The sequence below is a fragment of the Staurois parvus genome, unplaced genomic scaffold, assembly GCF_062004578.1.
Source record: "Staurois parvus isolate SC_StPar_1 unplaced genomic scaffold, SC_StPar_1.0 ptg000120l, whole genome shotgun sequence".
Classification (NCBI taxonomy): Eukaryota; Metazoa; Chordata; class Amphibia; order Anura; family Ranidae; genus Staurois; species Staurois parvus.
Window position 1 is genome coordinate 8,529,916 of NW_028317916.1, and position 25,266 is coordinate 8,555,181.

Sequence of the window (25,266 nt, forward strand, 5' to 3'; positions counted from 1 at the left end):
AAAATTTAAAACCAAAAAATGCTGATTTTTAACATGTGTGAAAAAATTGCTCTAAAGGGGAACTGGTTAAAGAGGAAATAAGGGGAAAGACCAGCAAATGGTGACACAAGCAGAAGAAAAAAAATGTTCTATACATTTTTGTTATATACTGAAGACATCCCCTTAGTATAACATTGCTAGTTGTTCATGGAAAATAGAAATAACATGGTTTATATCCACCACAAACTACAAAAGCTGCTTACATTTCTGAAATGTGGATATTATTACTTTACATGCAACAAGACATAGGACAAGATGGTCTGGCATTCTAAACAGAATCTTCCAGCTACGTTTTTCTACAAAAAGCCTAATTTATTCATAGCTTTAATAACAATTATGGTCATTAAAACTGTGCACACCAAGAAAAGTGTAAATAGGGTTAGAAAGAATCACTTTTATCAATGGGTAAAGTCCAAGTGTTTAGCACAAGAAGAATGGAGCAGCAAACTTCTGTTAGTCACAGAATGTCTCTTTGAAATCTGATCTTCTCAAGTGGGCTTTTTTTCTACAGTTGGATTTCATTAAAGCACTCTCTTATGACAAGGCGTGAAGCACTGTAGGCTCAGAGAGCACAATTCCTGCCAACTCTTTCTTCATCCTTCGCTAAAGGTGAGTTTCTGAGATATAATCTGTTTAAAAATTGAGGGACATCTCACATCTATTTCTTCAATCTTTTGTTACCGTAGGCAGAAAATCTGGGATGCATGCAGTTTTTTAAGAGACTCTGGAACTATATACTGAGTTGAAAGTTTTTGAAAATCACACCAATAATAAAAACTCAATTCACAAAGCTTTACAACAGGGATAATGCTCTCTAATTTAGCCACTGTTATTTTAAAATCTAATTGGACTCAGCTGAAAATAATTGGTCATTTTGTTTAATAAATATACTTAGCCTAGTATATTCATTCTGTGAATTGAGCCTATAATGTTATACTGTTGATGAATGTTATACTGTTGATGTGCACGATTGTTGCTTTGTCTAATTAGCGAATTGCTGGGTTTCCAAATGCTATTTTGTAGACAACAGAATGGACTGACTTAATCAAAGTTTTTCTCTATGTTCAAAGTGTTTTGTTGCATGCACATTTTTTAAAATATTCTTTAATAACAATTTTACTCTGCCAGTGACTTTTTGTCTATATCATGTATTATGGTAAGTGTAGAAGTTGTACATTTTTCTTTCTAAGAATCCACTGTGTGTTTTTGTTGTTGCGATAGTTGGCAGTACATGTTGCAATACATAGGCAACTTCTTGGTCCCATTAGTGTTACCACTAATGACTTCAACATGGCCATAGCCTAAGGGGTCATTGTTTCTTGGAATTCTTACCTCTTGCTGTTAACAGCCATGTGTTATATATAAAGTGATCTTTTCCTTTTTAAATTATTGACGTGATAAAGCAAAATACAATTTAAAATTTAGAAATAAGGCATGGAAGGAATATCAACCTATTTTTAACAACATTCCTGAATTAAAATATATTTTCAGTAGATACTGACAGAGGTTCTTATTTATTGTATATTAGCCACTTGGACTATAGGATTTTGTTTAGTTTATGATGACATGAAGATTATATAGTGAGTTTATCAACATTTGTTTAATCAAATTCACTTTAATAATTACAGTGTAGTTCTAACAATTCATCATTAATTGCATTGCATTGGTTTAGTTAAAATCATTGGTTTTCATACCCCTCCTGCTTTTTTTTGTTAACTGGAGTGGCTTCAGTGTCCTTGGTGTGTATTAGCTTGATCAGAAAGTTAGATTACGATTCAGGATAAGATACAGGGGATTAGGGTGGAAAAAAAGCATGTAATAGGTATTCAAATGGATGTGGAATTTTCCATAGGTGAATTTTTTTTTTCATTCAACCAGTGGCCGTGCTATTGTATTCTGACACCAGGGAAACTTCCTCTCCATCAACGCTGATCTAGCAGCTAAAATATGACTGGGCAGTTGTACACAAGTCGATTGGTAGATCGACTTCTGTACAACCTCCTTGCCCGGACATGGATCGAAATACAGTGATCCCTGCTGAACCGGCTGAATTACATTCCATGTTTGGCCGGCTTAGTTATGTTATTGTATACACTGTCTTTTATTCTGTTTGGTAGCTTGCACTGTAAAAGAATAAAGTGTCAATGGTGATGCAGCAGTAAACATTTCTGCAATAGCTGTTTACAACATCAGATGCATTCTTTTAAGCTTGTTGTCTAGGGATTTGTGCATGCAAAGGCATTAAATAACCTGAAATATTCTCACTGACTCAAATAATTTTATATCACACTGTCATCTAGGTAGAACGATTTTTGCTGCATACTCTTTTATAATTAAAAATCTACATTTTAAATAATCTGTTTAACAGCTTTATAAACAAATGTAATTACAGTGACTTATATTACATGAATGACAGGTATCTTCAAGCTTGATGGAGATATTTATTTTAGTCATTTGTTAAGTGCTTGCTTGTAAACATTCTTTACCTAATACTTAAGATGTGCTTTAAGCCCTGGTTCACACCAGATCCAATTTTGAAATTGTGAGACTTCACTTGAAGTCGCAGGTTTTCAAAGTCGCATGTCAGTGTGACTTCAGGTGCGACTTGCCAGACATCTGTGTGACATCATGCACAGTTGTCAAGCAGAAATCGGCAAAAGTAGTGCAGGAACTACTTTTCAAATCAGTGCAAACCACTTAGAATGGCTCCAGTGCTGATCATAGAGTGCAACTTGTTGTGCGATTTTACAAACAAACAAAGGATTTCCCAGCAACACTTACCGGCTACCAAATACCAGCTACTTCCAAAATATTTTATATAACAAAGCACCTTAGCGCTTTACATTGAACATTTTTCATTGTGTATTTAACATAAATATTTTCGAAATGTTACAGTGGTGAAGGTGGCAATATCTGGACAGCAATTGGATGCGAGGCTGAGAGGACAGAGGTCAGAATCCAGTATTACACCTAGCACTCTGGAATGAAGGAAAGGACAGAGAGTTGTGCTACTGATCTCAGTATAAAAGTTGGAGAAAGGGGAACAAGGAAGGAGGAGAGGGAGGGTGTTGGAAATATTATGAGCTCAGTTTTGGAAAGATTGAGTGTTAGGATATGGTGTGAAATCCATACTAATGTCAGTTTGTAGGCAGGTGCAGTCTCTTTTCTCCACTGCAGGTGGCGCTCAAAGCAAAGCGGCATTGCAGGGGGAGAGGAAGTCAGGGGAAGGTACTCCTCTATTGTTTCCTGGATCACTGGAAAGTGATCAGGTTGGATGTCACTGTCCCATGTGACTCTGGTGGCCATCTTGGGTCAGGCAGAGTCTATTTAAGATTATACTACTACCAGAGGTGGACTGACCATTTAGCCACTCAGGCACTGCCTGAAGGCCCGGGATCAGTAGGGGGCTCAATGAGATGCCCCTGGTACCTTTCATAGGCTTTTTGGGTTGGTTTGAGTGTGGGCAAGGACACAGGGGCCCCATGATTTCCTATTGCCCGGGGGCCCCATGAGTTGTCAGTCTGCCCCTGACTACTACAATACTACTTTAAGACTATTTAAAGGATAGAGTGGGAGGTGAAGGAAGAACGTGAAACATGCTTGGTGGGGACTGAAGGAATATAGCTCCACCTTCTTTTCCTCCACTGGGTCTGGATGAATCCATTGAAGGATACCATGGGCAAGGGCAGAAGGAGAGGCATAGTCAGATATAGGGATACCCCCTATATAACCACTCCCATTCCCAGCAACCCACAGTTTTGTAATAAACAATGGAAAGATCATAACGAACAGAGTGGAGAGACCTCTGTCCTGTACTGTAAGTACAAGTAAGTACTTGTAAGTACGGCGAGTCAAAAATCCTACTTTTCTAACTGGACAGCACAGGACCCATGATCTTTAATCTCAGTCAGGAGACAAACAAAAACAGTCAAACTGAGGGGTGGACAAGAAAGCAAACACTTACAGGCCCACGTAACAACAGAAGGGCTTGACAGAACCCAGAGAGCAGCTTGAAACATGTTACTTCTGAAACTGGTAAAAAAAATTACAAACATGTGAACAGAAGATCAGATGGTAGTCTTACAACCCCGAGAAATGATTTCCTGATGCTGAAAAGCCCAACAGGCACTTAAAGATCTGGTAGAGTGCCCCATACAAGGGTTCACTGGTTGACCACGGCCCGAAACCTGTGCGGCAGCTTTTGGCTAATGTAACATGATGCACTACATATCAAGGTGAGCACCCATGCAGGATTCAGTAGCCAAAGCAACATTACAGGTCAGCCCTGCATCTTCTGCTAGGTGGCATTCAGGTACAGTTTTCCAAGGCTTAGTCCAGAAGTCCACAGTTTAGGAATGTTGGGCAACTAGGAAAAAGCTGAGAATTGCTGGGGGTGAGAAGGGTTTTATGGGGATGGCCTTCCAGCTTTTTTAGCAAGTGTCTAATTACCTGAGGTTAGCTGCCTAGAATCCATGGTTAAGACTAAAGATTCTGTATCCTGTTCTGTAAGAAAATGGGTCTTGCTCTTGCAATACCTGCACTTCCTCAAGGAATGATAATTTGTGCAGTTACTCAACACACTTGAAATGTGCTGCAGAATTTTGCACCAGTTGTGACACACAACAATTAAGGTGTACCAGAAAAGGAGTAGAGCTGTGCGTAACTGAGACATTACTTTAATGTATTGCTATTAAAAAAGTTATTATTGCTGGGATTCGTACTTTAGTGCAACAGCTAGATGATCACATTATCTGTTACACAGTGACCAATGAAAGTCCAAGTTGAAAGACCTAGCAATTTTAAAAATAAACCTATTTGTGTTATATATACAGTATTATGCTGGGAATTTACTAAAACTGGAGCAGCCAGAATCTGGAGAAGCTAGGGATGGCAACCAATTAGCTTCTATTTTTCATTTTTGTTAGAGATTTTGTATTTAGCCCTACAGAGCTGACAGTGCACACTCAACATATTGGTGTGGATGTCACTCCACTTCCTCAAACTCAATCTTTTAAAAACGGAGCTCATACTATTCCCTGCAGCCCGTGCCCCTCCCCTGACGTCTCCATCAAGATCAATAATACAACCATCAGCCCTCCCCTCATGCCAGGGTACTAGGTGTACTCCTAGACTCCCATTTGTCTTTTCAGCCCCAAATCCAATCACTGTCCAAATCTTGTAGACTTCACCTCCGCAACATCTCCAAGATACGCCCGTTCCTAACCTCGGAATCTACTAAGCAACTTATTCACTCCCTTGTTATCTCTCGCCTGGACTGTTGTAACTCCCTCCTCATTGGCCTACCTCATCGCAGGCTATCCCTTCTTCAGTCTATCATGAATGCTGCTGCCAGACTCATCCACCTTACTAACCATTTCATATCTGCCACCCCTCTCTGCCAATCCCTCCACTGGCTTCCCATTGCCCAACAAATAAAATTCAAAACATTAACAATAACATATAAAGCCATTTAAAACTCTGCCCCTAATTACCAAACTTGTCTCCAAATATCACCCAAACCATCCTCTCCGCTCCTCGCATGACCTCCTGCTCCCTAGCTCCCTTGTCTTCTCCTCCCATGCTCATCTCCAGGACTTCTCCAGAGCCACCCCCATCCTCTGGAACTCTCTACCCCAATCTATCAGACTATCGCCTACTTTGCCCACTTTTAAGCGATCTTTGAAAACCTATCTCTTCAGGGAAGCCTATCCTGCCTTCAGCTAATGACGGAATCTTCTATTCCCTCTACCAGTCCATCCCCCACAGTTAATACCTTTTATACCACCAGCCCCTCCCTCTTAGATTGTAAGCTCCAAGGAGCAGGGCCTTCCTAACCCTCTTGTATTGAACTGTATTGTTGCTGTATTGTCTCCCTTTATATTGTAAAGCGCTGAGCAAACTGTTGGGGCTATAAAACTCCTGTATAATAATAATGTGCATTTCTGCTTCACTGCAACAAGGAAGTGGGAAACTTTATTCAGAGAAAAGACATAGAGTTTACCATAGACACAGCTACAAACGTAACACTGCCATCTACTGGTTGAAGAATATATCTATACTGAATACTGATATATTTGTTGCACAAAATACATGAACACTGTAATCCAACAATTGTCAAAGCTTAACTGAGCAAGTTGAAAATAAAAGCTGATTGGCTGCCATGCACAGCTGCTCCAGATTCTGCCTGTTCCAGTTTTAATAAATTCACCACTATGAATTTTGGAGAAACAAGAATAGGTTTATTTTCTTAAGCCTCAAGCCTTTCAAATTCTGAAACTTTCACCTAATTAATGAAGTAATTAATTCTGCAAGCAAATTGATCAATATAGATATAAAACCATTATAGAATGCTGCAAGCAGAATAACAACTAAAAACATTAAAATATTTTGAAACAGCAAGTTTTCTATTATATATCACAATATATTCATTCTACGAAGGATTGAGAATAGGAATTCTCTTACTACCAACCAATGTATTAAACATCTGTGGTTCCCCTGCAGAGATGTATAATGTTCTTAACACTAAATGCTGGTCATTGGTAGGATACAGCTTTACAGTTCTTTCCTTTATTGTCTGCTCGCATATTTCCCCAGAAACACATCTGTAGGTCTCATTGACTGTTGTAAAGCAGAAAAAGTCTAAAATATGTACCACAAGAACATGAACTAACGCTAAAAAAAAACAACAGACATATCTAGCCCTTTTTTTTGAGAGGTTATGAGAAATGGCATTCCCCAAATAGGATACTGCACAAACAGGGCCGTAGATAATTTTTCTTCCGGGAAGTGGGGGATGGTTCAGCCCTCTCAAATCGCAATTGTGACACAAGATTTTGCCCCATAACTGCTGATCTGATCCAGCGGACAAGAGTAGAGTGAGGTGGGCAGGACTTACTCTGCACTACAGATTCTGGCTTGGCTATAGTATATTTATTTATTTCAGGAATCCTATATAGCACCATCAATTTATGCAGTGCTTTACATATATATTGTACATTCACATCAGTCCCTAACCCTCAAGGAGTGTACAATCTAAGGTCCCTAACTCACCTATGTACATATACATACTAGGGACAATTTAGACAGAAGCCAATTCACCTACCAGCATGTCTATGGAGTGTGGGAGGAAACTGGAGTACCCAGAGGAAACCCACAAAGGCACAGGGAGAACATGCAAACTCCAGGCAGTGGGGATTCAAACCTGCAACCCTAGTACTGCCAGACAGAAGTGCTAACCACCAAGCCACTGTGCTACCCAGTATATCACAGTCATTGCACAGTGCACATGGGCCAGCTGCAGTGCCAATCACTCCTTTTGTCAGTTTTATTTTACTGACTCTGGCGCTGTTCCTGAGCGGCATGGCAGCACTGACAGGGTTACCAACTCCTCAGAACATTTTTTACTGACAAAACATGAAAAATTTACTGATGGAGCATATTTTTCCCGACAACCTCAAATAGGCCAAAAACTCATATTTGCGAATGAAAACGATCAATATTTCAAACAGTGTGAACATGTTCAACATGGCACCTCATGGCAAAGAACTCTCTGAGGATCTAAAAAAGGAATTGTTGCTCTACATAAAGATGGCCTAAGCTATAAGAAGATTGCCAAAACCTTGAAACTGGGCTGCAGCACGGTGGCCAAGACCATACAGCGGTTTAACAGGACAGGTTCCACTCAGAACAGGCCTCGCCATGGTCGACCAAAGGAGTTGAGTGCACGTACTCAGCATCATATCCAGAGGTTATCTATGGGAAATAGATGTATGAGTGCTGCCAGCATTGCTGCAGAGGTTGAAGGGGTGGGGGGTCAGCCTGTCAGTACCATACGCCGCACACTGCATGAATGGGTTTGCATGGCTGTCGTACCAGAAGGAAGCCTCTTCTAAAGCTGATGCACAAGAAAGCCTGCAAACAGTTTGCTGAAGACAAGCAGACTAAGGACATGGATTACTGGAACCATGTCCTGTGGTCTGATGAGACCAAGATAAACTTATTTGGTTCAGATGGTGTCAAGCGTATGTGGTGGCAACCAGGTGAGGAGCACAAAGACAAGTGTGTCTTGCCTACAATCAAGCATGGTGGTGGGAGTGTCATGGTTTGGGGCTGCATGAGTGCTGTCGGCACTGGGGAGCAACAGTTCATTGAGGGAACCATGAATGCTAACATGAACTGTGACATACTGAAGCAGAGCATGATCCCCTCCCTTCGGAGACTGGGCCGCAGGGCAGTATTCCAACATAACAACCCCAAACACACCTCCAAGACGACCACTGTTTTGCTAAAGAAGCTGACAGTAAAAGTGATGGACTGGCCAAGCATGTGTCCAGACCTAAACCCTATTGAGCATCTGTGGGGCATCCTCAAATGGAAGGTGGAGCACCGCAAGGTCTCTGACATCAACCAGCTCCGTGATGTCATCATGGAGGAGTGGAAGAGGACTCCAGTGGCAACCGGTGATGCTCTGCTGAACTCTATGCCCAAGGGGGTTAAGGTAGTGCTGGAAAATAATGGTGGCCGCACAAAATATTGACACTTTGGGCCCAATTTGGACATTTTCACTTAGGGGTGTACTCACTTTTGTTGCCAGCAGTTTAGACATTAATTGCTGTGTGTTGAGTTATTTTGAGGGGACAGCAAATTTACACTGTTATACAAGCTGTACACTCACTACTTTATATTGTAGCAAAGTGTCATTTCATCAGTGTTGTCACATGACAAGATATAATAAAATATTTGCAAAAATGTGAGGGGTGTGCTCACTTCTGTGAGATACTATATATATATATATATATATATATATATATATATATATATGTATATATATGTATTTATATATACTGCATGTCGAAGTATGTGTTTTTATTACAAAACATATGAAAAATATTTTTAAAAATACATTTCAAATATACTGTTTGTCTTTAAAAATACAAATCTATATTTTTGGAATGCATTTACAAATATATGTAAAAATATATGTTAAAATTACTTTTTATATGTTGAAAAAAATCTGAAGAATATATTTAAAAAATATATTTTTTAAAAAATATATATTTTTAAAATATATTCTTCAGATTTTTTCAACATATAAAAAAGTCATTTTAACATATACTTTACTCAAATAGAGGGGATGAATCTCTCTAACAGAAGTACAGACAGCAATAGAAACCTGACAGGGGTTCTAATCCTTCTCTACTGTATCCGAAACTAGAAAATAAATGTTTTGCCTTTAGGTTATACTTTAAGGATTGTGGCTCATACTAAGTAATCTAATTATTATTAATCTCGCAGCTACAAATTACAGAAAGTGAGAGCATCCATTATACATCAAGCTGGATTTATGCCAGGTAAATCCACTTCATTAAACATCAGTAAAACTGTAGTCGGTGTATTGATAGGTCATGATAACAAATGAGACAGTGCCATGGAATTTTTAGACTGTCCTAAACAATTTAACTGTTATGTAGAATTTATGGTCACGTGGCTCAATTTAGATTTGGTGCAAAATTTCTTCTTTGAATCCAGACTGTCTATAACACTTCAATAGCTTCCATGTCAGTAGACTATGTTGTTTATCCTCTTTTGAAACTACACATGGGACTCTAAGATGTCCTTTATCCCCTATTATTAATTTGTTTGGCTGGTTATCAGGCTATAGAAAAAGTCTATGTGCTATGTGTAGCAAGCTAAAATTGGACTGCTGCTGTGTTAAAGAAGTGACATCTTTTACAAACTAGAACAATAAATCACAGCGCTATCCAATTGTTTCTTTGTATAAATACATAAAACTTAAACAAAGCTTAAATAAATATATGAATGTACATAAACTTTGTTTCAATAATAGATTGCTAAAATATCAAGTGCTATGTGCTCAAACAAAATGTCCTTGACGGATCAACTCCATCCACTTTGTGAACCTTCACCAAACACAAACTTAATATACATACAAAATGTCCAATCCTTTGTGAAAGGAATCAAGATCATTATTATACTGTAAGTGAAAAAATTATGCTCTGAGCTTCAATCGTGTATCTTGTGGATCCACCGCTTCCTCTTTATATCAACTTTAGTAGTGCAGATTGGTGCCCCCCTGCAGTGCCTCCCCACTAACCAGAAGGTTTTGACTCTTTACCGTACAGCTATAAGAGTCTCAACAGTTTTGTATTTTCCACATTATTCTAGGTCACAAGGAATGGTCCTCTCAGAGCTCCTTGCCGCTACTCCTGGCATCCCACCATTAATACGGCATGCTACCATCAGAGACTTCCTTGCTCAATATCAAGAACAGGGGAACCCCAACATAGCATTATACCATTTTCTCATGGAAACAAAGTACAACAGGAATAATTCTTACCTTATGTAGCGCTCACTCCCCCCCCCCCCCAAGGGCCACTTGAAATGCTTGTCCCAGTGTTTGCCCTGACCCTTATAAGCCTCATGACACCTCTTATACTCTGAGTTCAGACATATTTTAACAGTAGAGGATAATAATGCAAGAGACACAATTCTTCAGTAACAGTAACACAGTAATAAAATTAGTCCTGTTCAAAAGGATAGACCACAAGAATAGGATATACAACCCCAGTTAACACATAAAAAGAGAACACCGGTAAAATAGAAATTATTAATTAGCAACATTTACCAAATTATATAGTCATGAGTAGTAAGCTTCAACTATTAAACTGCAACAAAAGCAGTAAGAGGGGGAAGAAAAGGCTTGTTGACTTATTAGCTCCCTCTAGGCCTCCGGTGACACAACAGGGCAGGCAGATGTAGTGCTATCCTCTTGAGGGCTGCTGTGTTTCTAGGTTTCCCTAATATCTGCACAGCCAGGTAACATGCATTTTCTACACTAGCATCCACAGTCAGAGAATAGTCCATGAGCTTGGTTTTTGTTTTGTTTTATTAGGGGAAATAACATGGATAGGGTAATAGGGTTTATGGGATACCCAGCTTGACTGAATCAATACACGGGGACAACTTCCTTCCTATTTACAGAAACAGATCCTGGGCTGTTCTTTTCCTTGAAAGCAGTCAGCCATTGCAAATCAGTAGCAACAGCCCATTGTAGGCTAGGGGCTCGCAGCCCCTTTGAAATTTAGTTTAGCGTGTTGCAAACTACATCTACCCTGTAGAACTGCCCCCAGCTCCACAGCCTGCAGATACAACCAGCCCTCCTGGCTGCTCTGAAGATCTCCCAGGACAAGGATAAAGGATAAAGCACAGTGCTGTCCTTTGCGAGCTTGCTACATATGGCAGTCTCTCCCCATGTACTCACTCTGTCCTTCTTGCTCCCACTGCTCCCAGGCCTTGGTCCTGTTCATGCTGCAATGCTGAATGGACCCTTCTGAGCCAGCCCAAGAGCAGCCTGGAGGCCAGCCCCCCTTGACTTAGGAGACTCCTCTCAAGCCACCAACAGTCTCCTCAGCACCCCATCTTTCACCAGACTCCCCTGCCAGCCTGACTCTCCAATATTTATGTGTTAGTCTCACCCCTCTACCAGGGCCTCCAAACCTGGGATTTGTTAAACTCCTATAAATATGCAGATTAGGCCTCCACCCCTTCCACCCACTGGTTCCTGGAAGGTTCCATGGTCCTCCAAAACCAGGTGGAGGTGACAGAGTCCCAACCTGTTAAGCCATCCAGCCTGACTGCAGTAATCCAACCTAATTACAGACTCACACAGTTACCATAAGTCATACACAATAAATATGCCTACACTACCCTAGTAGCAGACTAGAGGGGGGTGCTACACAGACAATTATGTAAATGTATACCAGACAATGATAGACCGGACAGTGCCAGTCCAAATGCAGAGAAGCTTATGCGATCTTGGTGTGGTCAACGGTGTCACCGGTGTGCTGAACTAATGTGCAGAGTCTCGCAGTAGTAGGCCAACAGTCTGTCTCTGGACAGTGCCCCTGTGTTCAGCTCTGAATCCCGTGCTAAGACAGCAAGCCAGTCCCTTGCTGTAGAATATATCTCCTCTCCCAGCATCCCTCTCATTCGCCAGCTCTCTGATAGTTGAAGTTCAATCAGCACTCAGGAATACAGTATCAGGGCTCTGTCCACAGCAGAGGTACTCAGAGACCTGACATTCCTGCCAGTACCTTGCATGGCCACAGAAATGCACACTGGCACAAATCTATGCGCATTGGTGCACGGATGCGAGCCAGAACACGCATGTGCACTGGCGCATACTTATGCACGCGTTAGCTCAGTTTGGCACCAGATGGCCTTTATAAGGGAGCCCATCACTCCCTGAAATTGCTGGTTGATCTCTGGCTCCCCAGTACCTCTGTCCGTGTTCCCTTGCTACTCTGATCTGCTGTTATCTATTTGGCTTGTTCCTGGACCTGTCTTCTCTGCCTGACTCCTGATCTGACCCTGGGTTAGCTAATGTATATTCTCACCTGCTCTCCTGATCTGACCCTGGCTTAGCTAACGGATATTCTCAATTGCTCTCCTGTGTATGACCCTGGCTATCCTATTGACTACATCTGCTCTAATCTCCACCCGGCATCTGACCTTGGCTTTGAATCGACTACTCTGTGGTCCTCTGCTACTCTAAAGGACTGCGTACCTCTCAGGGGTGCCAACTGTCTGCTGACACCATTCCAGTGCATCAGCTGTGCTCCTTGGTGTACCTCTGACAAGCACTCCTACGGGAGACCCGTGCTACTTTGAGCCTGACTTCTTCTGTCCCATATCCAGGGGAGTCTGGAACTTAGCCACAAGGGAAGCCCTCTCTCCATTGGCCTCCAACACCAGGTACATGATATACAGTATGTATTGGCTATAGGACTACAGGTCCCAAGATCCTCAGTTGTCATAAAAACTGAATGCACTCTGCTAACAGGAAGTGATGTAGCAGTCCCAGTACTGAGCACTAGGGGAAAAAGGAATAATCATAGTCTCATTTGTAAATGTCCCTGAAGGGCATAATGATATAGTCGGCACCTGGCTACACAAACAACGAAAACAACCCCTGTACTGCCATTCTTACTTTAGCCCGGAGAGTGTGACATTACAGAAGAATTCCAGGTATGAATACAGTAGTTTATACCTAGTTACATTGGTCTAGCTTGGACCAAAGTAACTATGTATATGCCATATCTGGAAATCACTGAAGTAGACACCGCTACTCCAGTGATCTTCATATTCTTCCAGGCCCTGTGCTGAGCGGCTGCCATGCTGCATTCTGAACATAGAAGGTTGGCCACTCACCATGGATGCCACTTATAAAATGCTTTGCATTTCTGAATGAATACAAAGCTTTTTCTGATTGGACCAGGCGAAAAGCATGATGGCATCATCCTGCTTCTCCACTTTGTCCAATCAGAGTGGCAGATCCAAGCTGGACCAGCATAAATACAGTCAAGGCCAAAAATATTGGCACCCCTGCATGTCAGATAATGCACCACTTCACCCAGAAAATTATTGTAATTACAAACATTTAGGCATTCTCATGTTTATTTCTTTTGTTTGTATTGGTATGACACAAAAAAGTGGAGAAACGAAAAGCCAAATCTGACACATTCCATTCAAAACCCCAAAAGTGGATTGGAGAAAATTATTGGCATCCTCAATTTAATATTTACTAGCACTTCCCTTGGAAAACATACAGTATGTATGAAATATCCATATGTGGTATTCCTGGAGTTCCTTCCTTCGAACAGGTTATGCAGTGAAGAGGATTTACCTGACTCTATAACTCTTTGGGGGATTCTTCTGATTAAAGTGTATATATGCTCAAAATGTAAAATTATTTATTAATTTCCACATTGATTTTTTATTATTTCTAGCCTACTTCTGTTAGTGTGGATGATGTTTAAGTTTGTAAACTTATTTTCAAAAAATCCTCCACATTTACATACTTCAATTCTGTGGCACATATTCACAATGACCTGGGAATAGGTACTGCTGTGTCACACATTTCACAGGGCCTGCCTTTAGAAATACAAATGTGCTGAGAGGAGGAGTTTCAGGAGGCGGAGTCAGTAAAGAGATTTCTGCTTGCAGGCAGAAAGATGCCATGGGACAGGCATTTGCCTGGTGGGCCTGCCCTATCTGGATAGGAGGGGCAGTGGGGGCAGAATATAGAGGAACCAATCAGTCCATTTCCCTCCTGCCACTGCTGAATGCTCACTTCTCCTCCTCCTGCAGGCATTCAGTAGCTGCAGGAGAGAAATGGATCGGTTCCTCTATATGCCGCCCTGACGCCCCTCCTATCCATCTTCTTTTTGCTGCGCCCATGTCCTCTCTCCTGGTTCCCCTGTGCTCTCTCACGGCTCCCCTCCTTCCCTGCAGCGCTGCCGGGTTCCCCCGCTCCCCTCTCCCACCAGCCACTGCGGGGGATCTGTCAAGATAGATAGCAGGGAAGGGACTGATAAATATATCATTTACCGACCCTTTTCTTGTCTGAATGGACAGTCAGTGATTGGCACCGATCACTGACTTTGTCCATTCATAACTGAGGCATAGTAAACTGTGTTTACTATAATTTAGTTTATGAATGAATGGGAAGCTCTGTAAAAAGCTATTCCTGTCCATTAATTCTGTGCTGCCGAGGCTGCAGAGATGGAGATTGAGGGCTGTTTCCTCAATCTCCTTTCTCTGTCTCAAAGATAAGATGTCAAGGATCTGTTTAGACCCCTGATATGTTACCAAAACCCCCAACGAGGCTCCTAAAAAAATTGTAAACAATGATTAAAAAATAGAATTGTGAAAATAAATAAGCAAATAAAATAGAATGGTAAAAAATAATTAAAAAAATAAAATAAAAATAAAAAACTTCTGACACCAGTGGCAAAACTACCAAGGTTGCAAAAGTCACCCTTGTGACTGGGCCCTGGCGTCCGCCACAGGGCTCCAAGGGAAGGGCCCCCCGACTTGGGGCTGCTCAGTCTAAAATGCCCAGCCTATTTTTTGTCCCAGACTGGGCCTGCCATGGGATATATAGTCCTTAGAATTTGAAAGTAAAACAGGAATGAGCACAGGAGAAGCTCCAAAGCATGTATGGAATCCAGGAAGTTAATGACAGAGATGACCAGCAGAGAGGCAACAATTGCAACATCAAAGGAGAGTTTTTTTTAAATTTTCAAATAAGCTTATTATGGATTGTTAAAAATATCCAACTATTGCTTGTATTGGAATTACAATGCTGATGTTATCAAATGAAAGTGTATGATGTGACCATCATACAACTCCTTTAAACATCTTGTATATTTTTCAGGAGCCAACATGTTGTAAAGTATGGATAGTAAGTAAAGTAAAACTAAAGCCAAAACTTTTTTTTCTTTTTTTTAGATAAAGTGGAGAGGGATTAGAACATCTATCAGGTTTTTACTGCTTTCTGTGCCTCTCTCAATTTTAGTCCTCGTATAGGGAAATATAAATAAAAATGATGGAGAAATATGAATAAAAATTGGCTCCTGCGGTAAAAAGCAAACTAGTACATTTCTATATAACACAGGTATAACTAATTAAACAAAAGATAGTGTTTTTATTGGGGCACTTGTATTATATGGTCACATTTAATAAACTTATGTTTTTGTCATATCTTTCATTTTCAGGGAAAAATATCATTAAAGTTTGTGATGATGTCCTCCTGGATTTTCAGTTCCCAGTGGTTGGCATGGTATTTGGCTCTTTTCATCACCATTACTATTATTAATGGTCAGCGGCTGAAGCAAGCAAAAGCACCTATCTTGCCAAAGAAACCATTTATTGCTATCTGGAATGCACCAACGCAGCAATGTAAACTGAGGTATCAAATTGACCTGGATCTCAGTATCTTTGACATAGTTTCTAATCCAAATGAAACCTTGAGTGGTCAGAATGTCACAATATTTTACCATACTCATCTGGGATACTATCCATATGTCACTGATGATGGAATATCTGTTAATGGTGGGGTACCGCAAAATCAAAGCCTCAAGCAACACCTCAATAAAGCTAAAGAAGATATTGTCAAATTTGTACCAAATAAAGATTTCCAAGGCCTAGCAGTCATAGATTGGGAAAACTGGAGGCCCCTGTGGGATAGAAACTGGGACAAGAAACACATCTACAGATCTAAGTCAATTGAGCTGGTAAAGAAGCTTCATCCGGACTGGCCTAACGATTTACTACAGAAACAAGCCAAAGAAGAATTTACAGTTGCTGCAAAGGGTATTATGAGTGAGACTGTTCTTCTGGCTCAGGAACTAAGATCTAATGGCCTTTGGGGTTATTATCTCTTTCCAGATTGCTACAATCATGATTATAAGCGCCATCCTGATACCTATACAGGAAAATGTCCAGATATTGAAATAAAGCGCAATGATTACCTACAGTGGATGTGGAAATACAGCACTGCTCTTTTCCCTTCCATATATCTAGATAGTGACCTTGCATCAAAAAAAAATGCACAAAAATTTGTCCATAATCGTCTAAGAGAAGCAACACGCGTTGCTGCAATGTCAGGTAGACGCTATGAATTGCCAATTTATGCATATGCAAGACCTTTTTACTCATATACTCTTAATCCATTGTCAGAGGTAAGTAAACTAAATACAGAGTATGTACAGTATCTATCTATCTATCTATCTATCTATCTATCTATCTATCTATCTATCTATCTATCTATCTAGGGGTTAGGCAAAAAAATGGAAACACTACATAATTTGCAGGTTTGAATGTGACTATATGTTTTGCGATGAAAGTGGAAGTGGTGTAACATTCTTTTACTTCTGCTGTGTGATTAGACACCTACAATAGCTAACAGGTGGGCAGCCTCACTTTCATCATTCAGTGCGTGCGCTGCTAGTAATACAGAGTCATATCAGAGCTTACGGAGCTTTAAAAAGGGCAGATTGTTGGTGTCTGTTTAGCTGGTGCCTCTGTGACTGAAGTTGCCAATTTATTTGCTGTTCGCGAGGTATAGTATCAAAGGTTATGATGGCATATACAGTTTCTGAGAAAACGTCTGATAAGCCTTAGCGTGGTCGACATGGTCAACTGACCAAAAGAGACATTGCGCAGGATTGTGACCTGGAATAAGAAAGCAACTGCTGCAAATGTGACTACAGAGCTCAACTTCAAGGGAGTAAGGCTGTAATGGAGTGTGATCTGCACTCTGTTACATTCATTGGAGGACAGATGACATATGAGACATCAGGGGTCTTTTAGACTCCTGATGTTTCATTAAAGCCAACCTGTCGCCAAAATACATGACTTTTTGGCCTCTGTGAGGAAAAAATAGAAGAGCGTAAAAAAATAAAGTTACACCCAAGCACCTAAAATCTCCCCTCCAAAACTTTTTGAGCCCCCCACCCCACATACACAAATGTATAAGTGTAAATGCATGCGTCAGTGGCACCTACGTACCAAATTGTTGATTGTGCTACATTTTTAAACATGTATGCAAAAAAGGCAAAAACAGTTCTGGCAGCAAAAGGTTGAACCAAATGCGATTTCTCCTGCGCTCCGGGACCCAGGCCGGTGGTGAGTAGATTAAATCAAAACTCCAAAAAAGCAACCACCGGAGTATACAAGGTCGTGCAGCTCCAAACCAAGGCTGGGGAAGCCCGAACAGAACTGTGAAGTGAAACAACAAGAAGCGCACCAACCTTGTGCATTATCTCAGTAACCAAAATTTATTTAGTAAAAGAATGGTACTCACAAACAGCGAATAAAAACAGGCATGTAAGTCCTCCAAGGGACTTCAAAGGCAAGAGGCCAGCGCGAATCCCATCATGGGGGTAGGCACTCAGTACATCTGCCGCGTTTCGAAGGTCAATGCGCTCTGAGGAAGAAGGCATGAGGTAATGCACAAGGTTGGTGCGCTTCTTGTTGTTTCACTTCACAGCAAAAGGTTGAACGCATCCCTGTCGCTTCTCTAAAATAACCCAGACAATTGTAAGCTGTAACAGAAGATGATGAATACTTCTCCCATGAATGGCAAGTCCATTCTTTGCTCTCTTGTAGAGCTATCAGGACAACTGCTATTCAAAACCTTTTGGTGTATCAGTGTGTTCCTTGCAGGGTGCTATGGTTCCTCTCATTGGCTGCTGAGTCCTGGATTAACATAGATGGGGTTATTTACAGTTAAAGAAAACATAGAATCTTCTCGTCACATTTTACCAAGTGATGCAGCATGTGCACCACATATAATCTTAATCACTAAGGACACAATTTACAGTGGCCAAGCTTAGTGCCTTGTTTCTTGCAATGCTTTGACCACAGACTTATGCAGGAAGATTCTGTAATTTGCCAAAGTTCCTCAAACAGATAGCCAACGGGACAATGACAAATGACTGTGAGGTCACCTTAGTTGTGGCACATGGCATACATATTGTTAAAAAAAGAGCAGGTATTGCTGTTCACATCTATTAAAAAAATGTCAGAACATTCTATTTTACTAGCACTTTATTTCTGTAAAGTTTGAGTACAAGTAGCCTGACATACAGTATGCTCAGTTCTGACTTTGCTCTTACTCAACTGGCTTTACACTTGTTCTGGGTTATTGACTCCAAAAAGTATTGAAGACAAAGATAGAAATGCAATTTGTATATTTAAATATCGCTTATTTTACTCAGTTTTCTTTCTTTTCTGTTCCTCCACTTCCCCCTTTAAAACTCATCTTGATATATCTTCACCAATTAAGGTTACTCTTGTCTACAACCCCAATTTCAAAAAAGTTTGGACTTTTAAACTGAGTGCTGATAACAAGCTGGAAGGTCCCCCTCCTCTGTAGTTTGGAAAACGTGGTGCCCATGGTTGCCAAAATTTGTCTGACCACAAAACAGTTTTCCATTTTGCAACAGACCATTTTAAATGAACTTTGGCCCAGAGAAGACAGCTGTGTTTCTGTATCATGTTTAGATATAACTTCTTCTTTGCAAGAGCTTTACCCTTGCTTTTATTTTGTAATTTGCATTTTTTGAAGGCACAGGGTGAGCCCATGCATTGATGTCTAACACATAATCATGCCTGTTTAATGATAAAGCTCGTGGACATCCAATATTTAGGCACTGTCCTTTGCGCACAGAGATTTCTCCAGATTCTTAGAATCTTTTGATGATATTATATACTTTAGATGATATATTTAAAGTCATTGCAATTTTATGTTGAGGAACATTATTCTGAAATTGTTTGACAATTTTTAAATGCAGCTTTGTACAAATTGGTCAATTTCTACCCATCTTTACTTCTGAGACACCCTGGTTCTCTAACATGCTCTTTTTATACCAAGTTATGTTACTGACCTGTTGCCAATGAACCTAATTAGTTGTAAAATGTTCTTGCAGCTCTTCCTTGTTAGTACCACCTATTGTCAGGTTTTTGTTGCCCTGCCCCAACTTTTTGAGATGTTGCTGCCATCAGTTTCACAATTACCTTATTTTTTTCTTAAAATGGTACATTTTCTCAGTTTCAACATTTGATATGTTTTCTATTTTCTTTTGTGAATAAGATATGGGCTTATGAGATTTGCAAATCATTGCATTCCTTTTATGTAGATTTTACACAGCGTCCCAACTTTTTTGGAATTGGGGTTGTAAATCCAATGAATATCCTCATCATACAAACTCCTCAATGCAGACACAACAGTGGTATTTGCAAATAATAATATATTGAATTATAAAAATTTCCATCTTTTTTAAATTTTCAGATCGACTTAATCCACACAATTGGAGAAAGTGCAGCATTAGGAGTAGCTGGAATAGTGCTATGGGGAGGCAGTGATTATTCAAGCACACGGGTAAGATGTAAAGCTACTCTCAGTTTATTCCAAAGCAGGGTCTGACAAAACTGATGCCACTGTTAGTTTTTGTTGACTCTTTAGAGCAGGGGCACTGAATTAAAATCCACACGGATACGGTCAGTAAAATTTAATTCCAGTGGAGGTCCGAGTGTCATGTTGGTGCTATGACTCAGATCCTTCACATCATGGCCATCCGTGCTCATTACAGTTCGTCCCCCCATCCTCCCCTTTTACATCACAGACCACCCCATCATGTGCCCCCTAATCACCAACTACTCCATCACAGATCCCCTGCATCACAGACGCCCCCCCCCCAATAACAGATCGCCCCATCACAGTCCTCCTTGCATATTACAGAATCCTGTCCCTTTCATAACATCGCAGCACTCCCTTCTCCCCTACCATATTCACACATGACGGCAAGCACGGCAGGTCTGGACTTTTCACGATAAAGGCGGGTAAATGATTGCTTGGACCGTCCTTCTGCCTATCAGCCAGTCACTCACTTCCTAACATGAAAAGTCCAGACCTGCCGTGCTTCTTGTCTTGTGTGAATAAGGTAGGACAGTGTGGGGAGGGGGGAGGAAGGTGGGACTGCTGCGATGTTATGAAATGGATAATTCTGCTGTGCTTCAAATGTTGTGCCCTTCCTTGATGACAATAGGGCAGCGGCGGGCAAACGAGCTGGCGGCAGGAAGAGGACATTCAGGCAACTATTTTGTAAGGCTGTGGTCCAGAAAGGAATGTTTCTAGTTCTGGATCTGGGCCACCATTTAGTGATGCCTGCTTTAGAGGCTTGTCTGGCCCTCACTGCAGCTTTTCATAAATAAAACCATTGCAACGAAAGAGCAATATGATAAGTGTGGCCTACAGTTCCACAGGCTATTTGCCTTCTAAGCAGCAAGTGTTATCAATGCTGTGACTGCCACTGGGAATGGTCAAACTGCTGGAGTGATAATGCAGACTTAAAAAGCAGCAGTAAAAACTGGAAAAGCCCTAAAGTACATATCACTGGACTTATTCATTAGATCTGTAGCACTACCCCCTTAGGAGTCGCTAGAAGATTTGGGTCCCCCTATAGTCCTGTACAGCCAGGCAACACACATCTTCACACAGGCTTGCATCCAGAGTCAGAGATCAGTCACTGAGCTTCGGTTTTGTTGCTTTATTTAGAGGATTTGAACTGGGATAGGGTTGGGGGTATACGGGATGCCCAAGGAAACTAATGAACTGAGGACAACTTCCTGGAACTATTTACAAGCCTTCACTGCAGCGCAGGCTTTGTTGGAGAGCTAGCCAGCATCTCCATAATGTACCACCCCAGACCCTAGATGAAACCCTCTTCTTCACCCAGCATTCTGAAGGTGTCCCTGAACAGGGGATCTGGTGCCTTTTACTTTTAAAGTGGACAGTCCCAATAGACAGCAAATCTGGTGTTCCTTCCCCTATCCGCCCAGGGGGTGCAGGGGTACTCACTCAGATTATCTCCTGTACCACTGGTGGGTTGGTGGCTGCTACCAGACATTTTATCTGGACCGCTCCTTTCCTGCCATACAGGTGGTCCTTGCTCTAGGGGCCAGTGAAGTTCTGAGCTTTCGTCATTTCTAGCTCTGACCTACAGGTAGGCCCCAACCCATTGGGCCTCCTCGCAGCCTCACATCTTCCTCACTGGCTTCCACCCAAACTCTCCTGCAACTGAGCAGGCTCCAACACTTTTAAGAGTGCCTCAGCCCCTTGCCAAGCCTTCTGTTGGGGATTGGCTAGGATCCCTCAAGAGTGCAAGCCTGCCACTCCTCAGATCCACCCTTCCTCCAAAGCCCTAGAGCAGAGGGAAATTCCAGAGGGGCTGGCCTGCTGAGCCTCTCAGCTCCTGACCACAATTTGACCTTCCTGGCTTTTACACCCAGGCAGCTACTCAGCCTTCCTCTCTATTAATCAGGACTCTAGCTCCCCTTAGCTAACTAGGAGGGCGCTACAGATCTAATACCCAACTTTATCAAGCCCTGAAATATAAGACATGGAACATTATAGACAAAACCTAACATTGTATTGTATTTCTTTCCTTCAGGACAGCTGCAACAAAGTGAAGAACTACATTGATGGAGACTTTGGACACTATGTTGTCAATGTAACTTCTGCTGCTAAACTTTGCAGCAAGGTTTTATGTGGAAAAAAAGGGAGGTGTGTAAGAAAGAATCAGAATTCAGCAACATATTTGCATTTAAATCCAAGCAATTTTAAAATAAAATCCCATTTTAATGGTAAGGGGCATTATGTAACTGGCCACCATGGAAAAGAAGATGTCCAGTACATGAAGCATAAATTTGTGTGTCAGTGCTATGAAGGCTGGACTGGAATGTTCTGTGAAATACCAGACTCTGATGATTCAAAAACGAGGGCACGGAATTTCAATAATGGTGCAGCCATATTGTCCACATATTTTAACATTGTGCTTTTTCTTCTTTTTAACATCAGTATTTTAATAACAATGTATGTATAATTTATAATTGCAATGTTCCGAGAGAATACAGCAAAAATCTACATAATACAAGAAAAGATCGAAGGATAACATTGTCTTGTATGTTAATTGTGCATCACAAACACCCATTGAAAATCATTTGGAAAATAAATCCCAACATATGTGAAAATATAAGGATCAACCAATACTACTGAGCCAAGTAAATGTTAAACAGTTTGCTTACCGCGTGAATAAATGTGACAAGATCTTTATCACTATAAAGTAGAAAACATATACAATCAGTGCTGGAGGAGTGTTAGTTATAACCGATAAAAGTCCATAAAAGTGCAAAAGAATGAACGCAGTGCGGCATCCGCGGCAGCACCCTAAAGCTGGAACTCTGTGAGTATAAAAGGGAACAGAGGGGCGCCAGACTAAGTGCAGCATAAAAGTAATACGATTTATTAAAACACATACAATTGGCAACTCACTAGAGGGTAAAAGAGTCATGTCTATAAGTCATCCGGGTATCTCCCCTTCAGATTGCTGCTTCCAGGTAGTCAGGGTAGTCTCCATGTGACCGCGCTGTGGGGCTGGAGCATCCAAAAGCGGCCATGGTCCGCGACAGCCATCATGGAATGCAAGATTGCGTTGTACCGGACGTGACATCAACAAGGAGCATGATGACGTAGGAGTGGGTGGTAGCGCATTTCGAAGCGCCTGCTTCTTCTTCAGACCTGATTGGCCAGTGGGAATGGCCATATTTAACTGGCTCAAATGGGGCGGGACCAGTGGAGGGATGGAATTACAAAGGATGTGGCCATACTTAAAGGGTTGTTGTTTTCACACCATACAATAATGGAATGATATATATCAGGTAATATGCCATGAATATTTATGATTGGGGATATATAAGGATACATAAAAAATAAAGAAAAAAACAAAACAGTTGCATGTAACTATCTCTAGACATGAGCTTACACACCCATATACAGGGACCCCCACATATGGATACAATTACAAAATGTAAAGCAGAGTAGTATTTAAAACCCCTAAATAAGATGGGATCTAAAAACAAGTAAAAAATACAATTATAAAACGAATGATCTGCATGAAGTTAAAGCGGAGTTCCACTCACCTGTCAAAAAATAAAAGTCAGCAGCTACAAAAACTGTATAGTAATAGTAATAGTAATTATTATGTTTGGAGCTGATGCCTTTATATTCAAAACTAAGAGCCTAGGAAATGGGCAGGAGCACCCATTATTAGATTACATGGATATATGTATGTATGTACACACATGTAACGGGTTGTGTTCCCTTATTAATTATTTACCCACCCGGATAGGATGAAGGTGGGGGAACTTGGTATCTCAAAAACCTTAAAGTAAGTAAAACAAAAGTAAGACAAAAGGCCAACACTAAAATGAAATCATCAATACATATCTCTAAATAATATTATAGCTATATAATTATATGTGTGTATACCAGAAACCAAGATAAATAGTTACTGGAATGAACCAATGATTGGGACTCTTCCAAACCTTAAATGATGGTATGGATTTCAATTTCCTCATTGAGACCTTTCAGGGCCAGGGTATCCAGAGTGAAAATCCAATGTTTCCTGTCGTCAAAGTCATTGGAAACATTCAGCTTGAGAGAAACTATCTGGTATGGACTTGATAACCCATACTTTGAGATCCTGAGATCACTTTTGATGGTATTTGAAGAAATGGCATGGTACGCTGTGCTTGGTGACACCTTCTTCAACTAACCTACAATGCTCACCACGATGCTCGCCATTCCCTGATTAGGGCCAAATTGGGGAAATTTAGAAAGGATCTTGGTGATTATAATTTTGACAGAGTGTTTAGTTGGAAAATAGATTGGAATAGATCTCATATACCAGCACTCTTGTCTAGCACTCGGAGTTTCTCCTCAACTCCCCATTTAGTTGCCCCCAGACAATATCATAAAGTCATAATCCTTAATATTCAGAAGATCAACCCAAATGGGAAACCAAGAGACTGGAAAACACCTCTCACTAGGGTCCTCTAGAAAATTGACCCATAACAATTTGCGATCTGTTGACCCCAAGATTTCTTTGACCAAATGGGCCAATGGTCATTCCCCCAATAATAATAATAAAAACAATTACAATAATAACAATTATAACCAAGACAACTCCAACAAACATAATCCCAATGCTTTAGTCCCTCCACATAGTGCCACCACTGGCTCCATCGAGACACCCAATTACTTGACAGATACCAGTCATATTTATTCTTCACTATCCACCTCCATTGACCAGGCCTTGGTTCATGTATCTGCTACCCCTCCTTCCTTTAGAGCTAATTATGTAGACCTTTTTTAGCAAATATCCCCCGCACCAGCCCCAGCAAAATAAAACATGACGGAGAGGCAGGAGAGGGGGCAGATCCAAATATGCCCCATCCCAGAAGGAATTGGCCAACTATCTGTGTGTACTGCTGACTTTTCAATATAAGCTGGTCTCAGGGGGAGAGATCCCTGCATTAACACTGCTTGTGTTGATGCAGGGATCTGACAGGTTTTTTCTTTTTTTTGTTCAACCTGCTGGTAAAAAAACTGATTGTGTATACCCTGCTTTAGTTTCTAAAGGTCAAGAGCCAAAAGTGTAGAGCTGACTTGACAACCACAATACTAGCGAACAGTGGCTCTGTCGTTTCAAATTTTGATGATAGCTACACTTTGAAAACATGTTTTATAATTAGAGCTTTTTTTTTTTTTTTTTTAACAACAGCATAACAAACATTGAACAAATGTATAGCAATAACTATTAAAGTTGTGATACGTTGAGGGGAAGTGTCCATTTGTAAACATTGCTGCTTGCATATACAGATTGTGTATACACCTTTTTGTTACTTTGTTTAATGCAGTACAATCATATATATTTTTGATCTCTGTATTTATTGAACAGAAAAGGTACAGCAACTGCAATTTTACTTAATAAGGTTAAAAAATAAATACATTTTACAGAA

The 25,266-nt window shown here is 40.8% G+C and overlaps 1 protein-coding gene across 1 annotated transcript; it reads left to right on the forward strand.

The window, feature by feature from the left end:
* Nucleotides 1-530: 530 nt before the first annotated feature.
* Nucleotides 531-25,266, forward strand: LOC149467193 (hyaluronidase Ccc Hy-1-like). Its single transcript, XM_089672148.1, has 4 exons — nucleotides 531-648; nucleotides 15,618-16,583; nucleotides 19,697-19,786; nucleotides 21,858-25,266. The coding sequence occupies exons 2-4, from the start codon at nucleotides 15,642-15,644 to the stop codon at nucleotides 22,287-22,289; spliced, it is 1,464 nt and encodes a 487-aa protein (XP_089528274.1). The 5' UTR covers nucleotides 531-648; nucleotides 15,618-15,641; the 3' UTR covers nucleotides 22,290-25,266.

Bases quoted from the DNA above. Each gene is read 5' to 3' on its own strand.
- LOC149467193 (XM_089672148.1), top strand. From the start codon at position 15,642: ATGATGTCCTCCTGGATTTTCAGTTCCCAGTGGTTGGCATGGTATTTG. The intron at 16,584-19,696 runs GTAAGTAAACTA...TTAAATTTTCAG, and splicing joins CTCTTAATCCATTGTCAGAG to ATCGACTTAATCCACACAAT. The intron at 19,787-21,857 runs GTAAGATGTAAA...TCTTTCCTTCAG, and splicing joins GTGATTATTCAAGCACACGG to GACAGCTGCAACAAAGTGAA.